The following is a 13,130-nucleotide window of genomic DNA, read 5'->3' on the forward strand; positions in this document are numbered from 1 at the left end:
TTTTTCATAAAATAATTAATGCTATTCTTTTTAATCAATAAATTAATTCATTTTAATGGGTTTTTTTCACACTACACACCTCTTGCTCTTTATTTTTTAATAATATTTTATATTTAAAATTAATAAGGAGGTATGATTGTATTTTCCGTTCCTATCTGGTTTTGTTTTAAAGGTATTTTTGAAGGAGTAGGAATGATTTTGATGATTTTCACTAACTGCATCTTTGCATGCATTTTTATTTATTCTTTCCTTGTTTGCAAAAATATGTTTTTCATGTCTGGCATTAAGCCAACTACTTTATTTTACTTGCTCCAATATATACATCCATGCCTCAGCAGGAGTTTTGAGAACACTTCAGTGAAGCCAGATTCATGTACAGCTAAAAAAAAATATGCTTCTTAAGAGTAAATATATAAAATTTGATTTGATATATGTTCATGTTACAGGGAGAAGGAGTTGCGTATAGAGGGAGAATTCTGGTTGAGCTATCTACCTTATCTGAAAGCAAGCCTGTTAATAAAAAATTAGAAGTGATTCCTAGTGATGACTTACTGGTTGTTGAGGTAAATCCTTGTTTTATTGTCACTGTTGGTAGTGGAGACGTGCCTTGGCTGGTTGTACAGAGTGATCTAACTCATTAAAATCAGTACAATGGAGTTCAATCTCCAAGTTAAGAGAGGCCTTTACTGGTGGCTGAGGATTAGTGGCTACAAAAATGTTGTGCCCTTGTAGCAAGTGTTAATCTGAAACATTTTATAATATCAAATGCAGTAATTTATTATGCACGTTATATTTTTTGGTTTCTTCTCAGGAAATAGTACAAACATTGAAGTTATTATTTCCATGTAGATATTGCTGTTGTTTTTCTATAATCGCGGATCCCGTTTTGAAACACAACTGAAAAGGTTGTTTTGGTAGAAATACCAGCGCAGACGGAAGTTCTGCTTGGCTGCTGTGTTCCATTCTGCCACGATGCTGCAAGACACGGGAGAGCCCATCCAGTTCGAAGTGAGCATCGGCAACTACGGCAACAAGTTCGACACCACCTGCAAACCGCTGGCATCCACCACCCAGTACAGCCGCGCCGTTTTTGATGGTGAGGATGCTCTGGCTTGGGGATGAAGCATTCTAAAATTGTCTTGTGGAAGTGCTATTTAAAGCTTTGGAATGTCAGCCCAAACTGCACTGAACATTTCCTGAAGATATGACAGCGTGTGGCTCTTCACAGCTTTTGAGATGAAGTTGCATTTATGGAGTACATGCTGCAAGGTCTTACTGAGGTTATTAGTGAAATTTTGGCAGAAGTCAGTGAAATCTTTTGACGGTGTACTAGATATTCACAAGCTTTGCCAGGAGAAGAAGGCACGTTATTCTGTTATATTCTGATTTAGAATAAAATAATAACTTGTTTTTAAACCATACATCTCTCAGTCTTGAAAAAAACAAATTAGCTAGATTACAGAAAAATAAATTTTGGCTATAATTTTTTTTTATTAACTGCAAAGAGTAGTAGTTGTTTTTTTTCCTGTGTATGAAATGAAATAATCAGACTTACTCTAGAAAATTATTATATGAATATTTTATTTCAAAGATAAAGCTATATTAATGTGCCATCTACATCAGTATGTTATGGGAAAGAATATGTTAACAGGTAATTTATTATTTTAAGTCTATTGTATTTTGGAAAAATTTGAAACTATTTGAAGTGAACATTTACCATTCAACAGATGCTATAGTGGCTTGAAAATACAAATCCTTATGTGAATTTTGAGTAGCTTATATGTTCTTAGTGATTTCTAGATAAATTATATAAATGTAGCAACAGTCTACAATAAGTATTCCTGCCATGAATTCTAAGTCTTACATACAAATGTTTCACACACCAGGTAATTATTATTACTACTTGCCATGGGCAAACACAAAGCCAGTTGTAACGCTGACATCCTTTTGGGAGGACATAAGTCATAGATTAGACCCTGTGAATGTAATCCTAAACATGGCTGAAAGACTGGTAAGACATTTAAAAACTTCTTTTTCTGATAGGCTTTTCATTTTTTCTCTTTTCCATTTAGAAGTATAGTCAGAAAGTGGCATTTTGAGCACATTATGGAAGTTTCGTGTTACTTTCTCTCCTTTTTTCTTAGTCAAAATTAAAAGTTGCTTGGTGCAACAAATGGCACTGTTAATCATTGGCCTGTATTTTAGCAAGGCTCAATACACTCCAGCTTGAATCCACAGGGAATTCCCATGGGAAGGAAGAGTCCTCAGTATTGGTTAGGAGCCTATTGAGTCTGTGGGACTGTTATTTGCATGTTTTGTTAAATACAGTGGGGGAGAATATCAGAATAGTCCTGTTAAATACAAATTAAGTTTAAACATAAGTCCTTTTTTGGCTTGGCCTTTACACAGACAAATAAATAAGATCAAAATCTTGAAACTCCTACTGACAATAAACCACACAGGAAGTTTATAAATACAAATTCTTTTCTTTTAAATTCTTCAGCAATCCAACTTAGCCACCTTAAAATCAGGAATGCAGGCTAAAGTGTCTGAAAACAGATTAGCTGAGATGTGGTTGAAGCTGATTGATGAACTTACAGAAGATATAAGGTAAAAGAATGTTTTTTATCATTCCACTGTTATCATTCCCGGCCTGCTCAGAATCTTTGTTATTGCCTCTGCTGAGTCAGAAAACAAATTTTGAGGGCTATAAAACTGACTAGTCCCATGAATTTACCTAAGAACTGAAATTCCAAAAGTGTCTAGAAGTAGTAAAACATCACGGATATTGCCAATCAAATAAAGCATCTTAGTTGTGTAATTCTCCATTATCTCAGGATAGTTTTATTACTGACAGTGATAAGACAAAACAGTATCTCTTGAGAAAAATCTGAGGGAGGACTGTTCTGAAAATGGATATTTGGTTTCTCTGCTGCCTTTCTTGCATCCACCCTTCTTTAGAATTCTTCATGTACCCTTGGTTTACCTGTGTTTCAATGTTATTTCTGAAACTGAAGAGGGAAGAAAGTCTAGTACTTCACTGGTAAGCCCAAAAAAAAAAAGAAAAAATCAAAAGGTATGTAGGGATTATGGGCCATAAAGGTTGTATTTTTGAATAAGCTTTTAGTCAATGTATCTGTATGTATGGGGTGTTCCAGAGAAGACAAGGAGTCAGCATTTAGAGTTTTGAAAGAGAATAAATTCTAAACAGAGAGGAAGCAATTTTATGAGAAAGAGACATGAAAAAAGGAAATATTTGGATGGTGAGAGTAAGCAAGTGGGTGATAAAACAGCACAGGAAAAATAAAGGGGAAATGACAGAACAATTATTATCTGTAAGAGGAAATAACAGAACATGAAATGAGAGAACAAATTCATCATGTTGTAAGGCCAATATAAAAATAAGCAGAGGAAAAACAAACATGGAGTTCAGTATGTACTAGCAAAGAATTACATGAGAGAAAGCTTATGCAAAAATATAAATTGATGACTTCATAGAATGGTGTGATCTGAAAGAAACAGAGAGAAAGGACTCACAAACTCCAGGAAAGCAAAATGAGAAGGGCAAACTATTGTAACATGGAGCTATCTAGTCAGTGTGGAAACTTCAGGTCATTCCTCATCCTGACACATATTTGCACTGTTATTAATTCATTATTTTATAAAATATCACTCAGCAATTATGGAGCAATTGCACTTAGATATAGCACCAAATTAACTTCATTTTGCTCATGGGATATAATGCTCTTTTGGGTTATTTTTTTAGCAAACTCAAAAAACCTCTATCAAAGACATAGCTCTCTGTGTTGAATTCATAGAAGATCTTTCCTTGCTGTGCTAAGGTTTAAATGAGTTAGGAGTTTGACGGAGTTTTCAGTGCACTACTTAAACCTAAAATTATTTGACTTTCTGAAGGTTCTGATCTGGTACATGTGATTCATGTCGAAATAGCTCCCAGGGCAGAGAGCCCTTGCATTCAGATTAATAGAACTCTAGTGGAAGGCACAATAGTCAGTATCAAGGTTTTACAGAATCAAAAACCTTGGAAATTCATAGCATGTCATTAAATATAGGTCAAAGGAGAGAAACTAGGCAGTGTCTTTGGAAATTTTTAAACTTTTTGTAAAATATCATATTAAAGACATTTTAATGAAATCTGCTTAAAGGATGCAGTCATTGGTCTTTGAAAAGCTGCCTTTTCCTCAAACCTCCTCTCATTTTTCTGACAGAATTAGACAGAACAATCAGACACATGTTGTGAGTTTTTGGGGGTGTTTTGTGCAGAGGCAGGGCTCAATGATCCTTGAGAGTCCCTTCTAACTCAGGATTTTATGGCTTCTTGGTTCCATTGAATAGTTACTCTGCCCTCTGCTGACTCAAAAGTTCTGTGTCATAGATTTCTTCTAGAGTTCTTTGATGTTTTCTTGCCAGCGGGTTAGATAAATCTAGTCGTAGCCACAAACCATATCTGTATATTGAGTTTCTAGTTTCCAGTGAAGGAAAGGAACCTAATCTTAGTCTGAAGACACTGGTTTCAGTTTTGAGATGTACATTTTTTACCGTGAGTATATAGAGAAATGGATTTTCCTTGGTTTGATTGGCAGCAAGTACATTAAAGCAAACTTCTCAAGGTGTTCTGCCTTGGTGCTTGTTACATAAGTACAGCCTTTCCCTTGCTTACTATAAATGCCTTGTGAGGTGAAAATCTCTGCAGAAATAGATGCAGTAGCACTGTTCCAGTGGTTTTCAATCACAGGAAATGATAGCACTCAATCCATTGCCACTGTTTGCATGTCTGCATTTAGAGTGTAAATAAATAAAAGCCACTTAGATTATTAACCATAACAAATATTCTCTTTTCAGTAAACCATTTCCCCTCATAGAAGGCAGATCTAATATTACAGTCCTTGACACTCAGATAGAAAAACTGCGCCTCAAGTCTCTCAAACAGATTGGAGAAGCAGCAGCAAGGATGAGAAGTGAAGCTACTGAGGTGAAAGCCACTCTGACAGAAATTGAGGATTGGTTGGATAGATTACTGCAACTGAGTGAAGAGGTTAGTGCTTCACAGTACTGGTGTTTGCTTTAGCAGTACTGGATAGTTTAGTTTACCTGTCTAACACAAATGGGTTTAAAGTTCACTGCTGATCAAGCAATATCCACTCTCTGTAGAATAGTAATTTTAGATGCCGTGAAAGTAAACATGTTCCCCTCTGTAATTGCAATTTACTTAAACAAAACTCATTTGTTAGCTGTTCTCACTGGGAATGTGTGTTGGGTAATGATCACTCTGTGATTAGTAGAATAGACCCTATTCTGTTTAAGTGGCTATTCTGTCCTCGCCTTTCTTCCAGAGTTGCAAGTCACTTTTCTGGTTTAGAAACTGCAGGGTGTATGTTGGATTTCCACAGCTTGTAGCGATAGTAATCAACTTCTAACAGAGTTCAATCTGTTTCTGTGGACTTTTTTTTTTTACATTTTCACCAATGTTTTCTGTTTTCATCTTGGCCATCTCATAACTGGTTTTCAAAACATTTTAGAAATGGTTTTATTTTTAATTTGTTACTTCTGCTCTGTAGAGTCACTGATTAAAAAAAAAAAAAAAAAAGATCAATTAATTGGCCAGACTTGCAGCTAGCTCACAAAGGTGGGCACAGAACTCCAAAAAGGTAATGGGGTCATTTCTGTCTTCTGCTAGAAGTCTTAAAATTATATACCCTTAATGTGGAAGCATCACAAGCACTTGTGTAGCAGGTCAGTCCAAAACATCAGAATGTGGCATCTAGTCACTATCATCACCATAAGGGAATTGAGATACAAAATGTCTCTAGAAAGATTTATAAAAGATTTAAGGATTTTTTAAAAATAAAACTTACTTTGCTTTCCAAAAATCTCAATGGTGTTTTTTTTATGATTCTTTCAGACCTATATATTGATTTTCTTGCAAAACAAAGCAATTCCCTCTATTTATCATAAATTCATTATGATTCCTGATTCTAAATTATAAATCCTTTGACATAACCCCTTATTTGTGTTTCTCTTTTCTCATCTCTAGATTAGTTTATTGTTCAATTAATTACTCTTCTTAACTCTCCTTTCCCCCCAAATAATCCTCAGCCACAAAACAGTATGCCTGATGTAATCATATGGATGATCCGAGGGGAGAAGAGGCTGGCCTATGCTCGTGTTCCTGCACACCAAGTGCTTTACTCCACAACAAGTCCTGAATCATCTGGTAAATACTGTGGAAAGACCCAAACAATCTTCTTAAAGGTACTTTTTTGTTCTCCTTAAGAAATAATTAACTTCCTGAATTAACATGCCACCTGACATGAGTATGAAACATGCAAACAAACTATGAACAGTGAGGTGTCAAACTCGGGACAGATTAGAAGCAAACTGCATACAGTTTCTTCAAAATATCACAGAATTTTTAAGTTTATCATAAGCCAGTTATAACCAGTATTGGCCCCCATCTCTTGAGAATTTTCTAAAAGAGCTCAAAATTGTGATAGAACTTTTAAAGTGTTACCGGAGTTGATATTTGGGGATTGGACATGAATGGAAACTTTCAGAGGGAATAATAACCGTAAGTCAGAGAAGTTCCAAAAACATATTCAAAGTTTTGGATGGTTTTCTGTAAGCAATAGAGCATGTTCATACCCAGAACTTGTCTATCTGAATTGAATCTTACTCTTGAATGGGAATGCCTTTCTCCATCTAAGTTGATACTGTATTATATTGAAATAAACTTAACCAGAAAAATGGCAAACTGACAGTAAAACAAGAGGACTTATAGAGTTTGTCATTTTACTAGTAGTTTTTTTCATGAATGCCTCACTGCAGACAAGCCTGTATCTTCATGGTTTTATTCAAACCCCATTGATTATGCTTTTATTAAACCATCCCTGCTAACCTCTGCATTTCCAGAGTGTCCCAAGAAGAAATTCAAATATCAACATTGAAGTTTTAAGTTACTGTCAAAATTGAAAACTCATTGCTGAATGAAACTTGGGAGAGAATATACAGGAACAGGGATGATACTACCATTAGTATGTTTGGTTTTTACATGTCCTAGCCAGGTATCATTCAAAGAATGTTTTCCTCCTGTACTACTTACTACTGGATTTTGATAAAAAGCAGTAGAGGAAGAGATAAATAAGTATATATTGTTTATATATACATATCTCTTTGTTAATATACATCTTTTACTGAAAGCTATGATACCTCCATAACATAGCAAAGAAGAACATTTTTGTTTGTGTGCCAGTACCCACAGGACAAGACGAAAGATGTCAAAATGCCTGCAGAGCTGAGAATTAACATTTGGCTGGGGCTCAGTGCAGTTGAAAAGAAGTTTAATAGCTTTGCAGAGGGAACATTCAGTGTTTTTGCAGAAATGGTATGTCCATCATTGCTTTCTTACTTTAAACTTGGATGTGAGTGTTGGGAATTCAATGCAGCTGGAGCTATTTTGAATTTCTTTGCATGCTTGACAGAAAGAGAGAGTAGTGTTTATAATAGGGAAACAAGTAGAACCCATTCAAGGCAATTAATGATCAAGTCCATTGTGCCTACCAGATGAACTTCAGCAGACCAGATTCTGAACTGGTTAGTCAGCTACAAGTCTGGTTAACTCCAGTGATTTCAGTTTATTTTAGATTTTTATCAGTGTAATTAAGATTGAGATCTAAACTATTATGTTTTGGCATATGAATAATACTTTTTTTAAATTGCTACTTCACTTCAACAAATGATACTTGCATACAAGTGGTTTTGCTTAATAATAGTTCTTTTGTAGCAGCAGAAAATTTCCTGCTGCTGACAAAATGCTGTAATACAATAACATTTCATTGAGAAGAGTTAAATTCAGAATTCAAATGCTTGAAATAGTCTACCTTTTGGATGGTAGTAGTAGGTGTGTTTTATATGCCACATCACCTAATGGTGCATATAATCCAGTAGCAGTAAAATAGCTAATAAAAATATATTTTTACAGTGATGCCACTGTAGCACCTATGCTTAAATATTTAGTAGTGCTATACTAAGTCACTTAAAGCAATGGGTGTTCAAAGCTATTATTTAAGTATACAGTTTAAGAGGATATTGAATGTCTCCGTTGGTCTTCAACAATCCAACAATTTTACAAGAATAAGAAGCAGAAAACTTAAGATCATAATAAATTACAAATAATCCCAGAAGGGGAAATAGACTGGGCTGACATCAGAATTATGCCCCTTGTAGCTACTATGATTAAATTTTGATTCAGTTCTACATGTTACAAAAGAAATAATTTTAAATAGGAAGAGATTGGAGATGGAAATGAATGTCAGAATCATGCATTTAGGGAACAGAAGGAACTTCTTTGAATAATGTAACCTAATTTTATTTAAGAGAGCTTTAAGTTAGATAATTTTTTACTGTAGTTGTAGGGAGGCATTACATTGAGAAGATTGTTTACCAGGCAGCACAGAAGAAAATGAAAGAAAGAAGTTGATGATGACATTTCAGAATAACGTGGGAGTACTTACTTTCAGAGGAAGTAAATCTAGAGTAAAGTGTTTCAGTTATAATAGTTACATAAATATATATTTTTTCTCCTCATGAAAGCTGTTTATTATTCCTAAATAATAATTGGATTTTTTTTTCTTCCCACAAAGTATGAAAATCAGGCTCTCCTTTTTGGAAAGTGGGGTACCTCAGGACTTGTTGGTCGCCACAAGTTTTCTGATGTTACAGGAAAAATCAAACTGAAAAGAGAGTACTTTCTACCCCCAAAGGGTTGGGACTGGGAAGGAGAATGGATGGTTGATCCTGAAAGAAGGTCAGATTTTTAAAGTTTTATTCTGATAGGAATAAAGACATTTATGGTGTTGAGTAAAAGCTCCTCTCTCTTTTCTTGGACAAGAAAGGATTTTAAGCTGAATGTTCCAAGACAGCAAAAACCAACCAATAGTCAAAGCTAGTTAATAGTGCTAAAATTAACATTAGCTTTTTTAAAAAAGAAAACAAAACAGGCTAGAAATGAAAGAAAGTATCAGTTTCTAAGAACCAGCTTATGGTTTTGCAGTCCCCATGTTATGATGACTATATTGCTTATATTCTCTGGGTCTCAGTGCTTCATCTTTTAAAAAGGGATAATAATAGCATTTCATGCATAGGAAGCTACATGTGTATATGTGAGATTCAGAGATCCTGCTGTGATGGTTTTAGAGCAGACCCTTGGATTGGTGGATCTTCCCTGGATAGAAACTTAACCCTGGCATCCAGTATAAATCTGCAGTTCATGCTGTAGCAACACCATTACAGCATTTGTGTAGGCATTCATGGACACTGGATGGCTTTTTGTGTTTATTTCATTAAATGTTGAAAAGTTCCATTGCCATCATTAAACTGACACAGGTTATTTCTCAAACTGACTCAAGGCAAACATTGATTTCAGTAGACCAAATTCAAGAAGTGTCTGTCCTTCCTCAGCTCCAACAAGTTCAGTCTTGCTCTGCCAGAGGTTTTCAGCTCTGGAGTTATGCCAGTCTGACTGTGTTGCCACACTTTAAATCAGACTGGGAACTTTATTTGTTTCATAATCAAAAACCAGCCTGAGAAAGAGACAGTTTTCTTTCTTCCTAAAAGAAAATATTTGACCCATTTTAAATTCTTGTGTTCTGATGGTGAAAAATATATAGAACTGTTGCTATAGAAAAAGTGTGTGAGGAAAAATATGTGCGATTTTAAAATTTTATCAGTGATAGGCACGAATTGATGGGATTTTATTTATATTAAATCAATATTTTTTATTAATGAGATGACACGAAGAAATTGTATCAAATCCTGTTGAAATGTATATTTTTACCATGCAGCTGCTTCCACTGGGAGATGATGTGTGCTCAGTTTGGCCAGCAAATGGCAGTGTGGAACACACTTTGGTGCCTTCTGAACCACAGTGAACCACTGTGTAGCAACAGGCTTTTATCTGATTTCATGTTGTCCTATTTCTTGTACTTGAAAATTAGAAAAATATTAGCCAATTGATTGCTTGCCTTGTCAACAGCATAAATGGATACAAAATTAAATACATTGCCAAATTTTAGTGTATATGTAGATGCATGTGCTTTAGAGATGCATATAATTCATACACAGTCCTTGTCTCCTACACTTAAATTTATTATGTTCTTTCTTTTTCCAAGAGGATGTATTCAAAGCAGATCCTGAATAAAACAGCAGTTAAACATTCCTGCTAGTTACTCATATTTATGAGTAATGTTCCTCCTACTGCTTACTGCTACTAGAGTTTCTTCAGTGGTTTTTTTTACTAAGTTTCCTTTGTATAGCTGGACAATACAGAATACCCCTATGTATGCACATTCTGTACTATGTTTTCTGTAGTGAATGAGTTTTATTTATTATTGTATTTTTTTTTTGGACGTGCAGTCTGTTGACTGAAGCTGATGCTGGTCATACTGAGTTTACTGATGAGGTATATGAAAATGAGAGTCGCTATCCTGGAGGTGAATGGAAAGCATCTGAGGAGAGTTTCACAGATGTGGTGAGAGTCAAATTTTTCACTGTATAAATAAAGGTCTAAGAGAAGGAGTACTATGTTTTTTTGCACAGTGTATTTACCCTACTAATGCAGAAAACTGTTCTATTTCCCTTACATAAAAGAATGGAGAAAAAGCCCCACCCCCACGTGAATTCACATGTCCTTTTGGATGGGTGTGGGATGATGATGCTTGGAAATCCGATTTAAATCGAGCAGTGGATGAACATGGTAAGATTTACTATTTATCTGCTGATATTAGGACAACGTGCTGTAGTGCATAATGAAGGAGGATACTTGTCAAAACTGTAGCAATATTCTGGGTGTGATATTGGTTGCCTTATGGAAAAATACCAAGGAAATGTTTGGATAAAGTTGCTTAAGGAACCAGATAATATGACACTGAGAAAGTGTTAACTGTGTCTATTTCTATTTCCATTTTAATGGATTAGTAGCAGCAATTGAGGGGTTTTTAGAGAAGCCAGAAGGTTAAGACCTGAAACTTCTGTAATTGCACGAAGAGTATGTGGCAAAGCCAGGTTTGGATCTGTCTGGTAATTTACCTGTGAGCCTTTAGCCATGGGATGAGTCACTAAATAATGCTACAAAGTGAATCAGGAAGTCTGGGCACTAAAGGAAGTGGAGAACCAGTTTGTGCTGGTCACACACCACACAAGTATAGGAAGGATTCCTGTTTTGCTGAGAGCAGAATAGCAGCACTGAATTTGTGGGAAGGGAGCTATGCAGGACTGATCAGGATGGAACATTGGTTATTAGGCAATTCTGAAATGAAAAAAAACCTTCAAAATCATTCTGTGAAGAGTCAGGTGCTGCTAGACAGAGATTTTCAGATATATATATTACTAATATGATCAGGTTAGAAAATCCTAATATGCTTATTACTTTCAATAAATTAAGACTGTTGTCATCACAGAAAGTTGTGATATAAACAAGCTCACAGGACCATAATTTGGATTCTACATCAATAGGAAAAAGTAGCCAGTAGCAGCCATAGCAAAGTACAGGGCATTGGTTTGATGGTTTGAAAACAAAATAAATAATTTTTACAAAAAGGGAAGATCATGGTAAATAATGGAAAACACAACATTTTGCAAAACTATAGGAAAATTTTGTTTTGTTCTAAACCAAATGAAAACTCAAAGTTATTGCTTCTAAATAAAAAATAGCTAGCTGTTAGAATAGAAAACAAATATTTATCTAAAGTACCTGGTAGGAGTCTGCAGTAAGTTTTTTATGAGATCAATTTAAATTAAAATCTGAGTCTTGGATGCTTGGCAACTGAATAGACCAAAAATACAGTACCAGGCTTACCAGTTCTTAAAGTTCTATGATCAGAGTTCATGTGTTTTAAACAAAAAGCTGCTGGAGTCACAAGACTGCACACAACATTTCACTCTTATTTAAAATTAAGGGTTAGATTTTCCTGCAGTGAAATGTGAAAATGTGATATCAACATCTGAGAAAACAAAAATGCAAAGAAAAGAACTTGAAATTTATTGTGTCTGTTTTAATGCTGATATTTATTGTCACATATATTACAACACAGGATCATTATAAAATGCCATCAGTGGCCCCCTGGCTGTTAGGCTGTAAGGGTCTGCAATGCTGGATAGTTTTGTGTGATAAAGCTTCATCCTCTGTAGGTGCAGTCACTCTATTACTGTGCTTTTCTTCTTTGTATCTCACTTGTGTTTCTGAAAACATTCCAACTAATCAATTCTGCTTTAGGGTGGGAATATGGAATCACTATTCCTCCAGACTCTAAACCCAAGTCATGGGTTGCTGCAGAGAAAATGTACCACACGCACCGACGACGACGGCTGGTGCGGAAACGCAGGAGGGAACAACCTGAAGGAATGACAGCGGGAAGGGTGAGCAAGAGAGGCCCAGGCAGGGACTTGTACTTTGTAACAGTCTGAGGTTTTTTAACAATTTGTTCTTAAATCCGCATGAGACTACTCATTACCTGAGTGAAGAAAAAATGTAATACCAAGCAAAAAAGATCTAGAACAACCTTTTACATTTTCATTTTATTTCCTTTCTTTGTCTTTTTGTCTCTTTATCTTTTTGTATCTTTTTTAAACTTTTGATGTTTCTTGCTTTGGTTTATGAGGGGTTTTCAGGCCTACCAGAGGAAATGATGCTTTTTTTTCACTTCGGTTACACAACACTGTGGATAACAAGAATTTATATCTTCAAGGGAAGGTCATCATATGAAGACCAAGAAGGATGGGAATATGCTTCCTTGATTGGCTGGAAGTTTCACTGGGAACAACGCAGCTCTGACACGTTCCGTCGAAGACGATGGAGACGCAAAATGGCTCCCTCAGAGACACACGGAGCTGCAGCTATCTTTAAACTTGAAGGTGCTTTGGTAAGAGACAGAGTGCCAAACACAGTTTTCAAAGGTTAACCTGTTAGTTTGCAGTAAATAAACAAATATATTGGATGTTTTAGTCCCTGAATTGTTAAACTAGTGTATAACTGAGAAGTTAATACAGTGTATGTTATTTAAATTACTTAGTCAGAAAGGGATCATTAAAGTTGGGGTAGAGATTCTTGTATTATT

The 13,130-nt window shown here is 35.4% G+C and overlaps 1 protein-coding gene across 1 annotated transcript in view; it reads left to right on the forward strand.

Annotated features, from left to right (window-relative positions):
* Positions 1-13,130, forward strand: part of MYOF (myoferlin) — a 61,729-nt gene that overhangs the window by 28,274 nt on the left and 20,325 nt on the right. The window contains exons 19-30 of the mRNA XM_077784640.1: positions 447-563; positions 919-1,096; positions 1,887-2,011; positions 2,504-2,610; positions 4,864-5,056; positions 6,118-6,273; positions 7,271-7,402; positions 8,661-8,824; positions 10,432-10,546; positions 10,666-10,771; positions 12,290-12,432; positions 12,762-12,935. Coding sequence (XP_077640766.1) covers positions 447-563; positions 919-1,096; positions 1,887-2,011; positions 2,504-2,610; positions 4,864-5,056; positions 6,118-6,273; positions 7,271-7,402; positions 8,661-8,824; positions 10,432-10,546; positions 10,666-10,771; positions 12,290-12,432; positions 12,762-12,935 — 1,710 coding nt within the window. The remainder of the gene's footprint in view (positions 1-446; positions 564-918; positions 1,097-1,886; positions 2,012-2,503; positions 2,611-4,863; positions 5,057-6,117; positions 6,274-7,270; positions 7,403-8,660; positions 8,825-10,431; positions 10,547-10,665; positions 10,772-12,289; positions 12,433-12,761; positions 12,936-13,130) is intronic.

The sequence above is a fragment of the Lonchura striata genome, chromosome 7, assembly GCF_046129695.1.
Source record: "Lonchura striata isolate bLonStr1 chromosome 7, bLonStr1.mat, whole genome shotgun sequence".
Classification (NCBI taxonomy): Eukaryota; Metazoa; Chordata; class Aves; order Passeriformes; family Estrildidae; genus Lonchura; species Lonchura striata.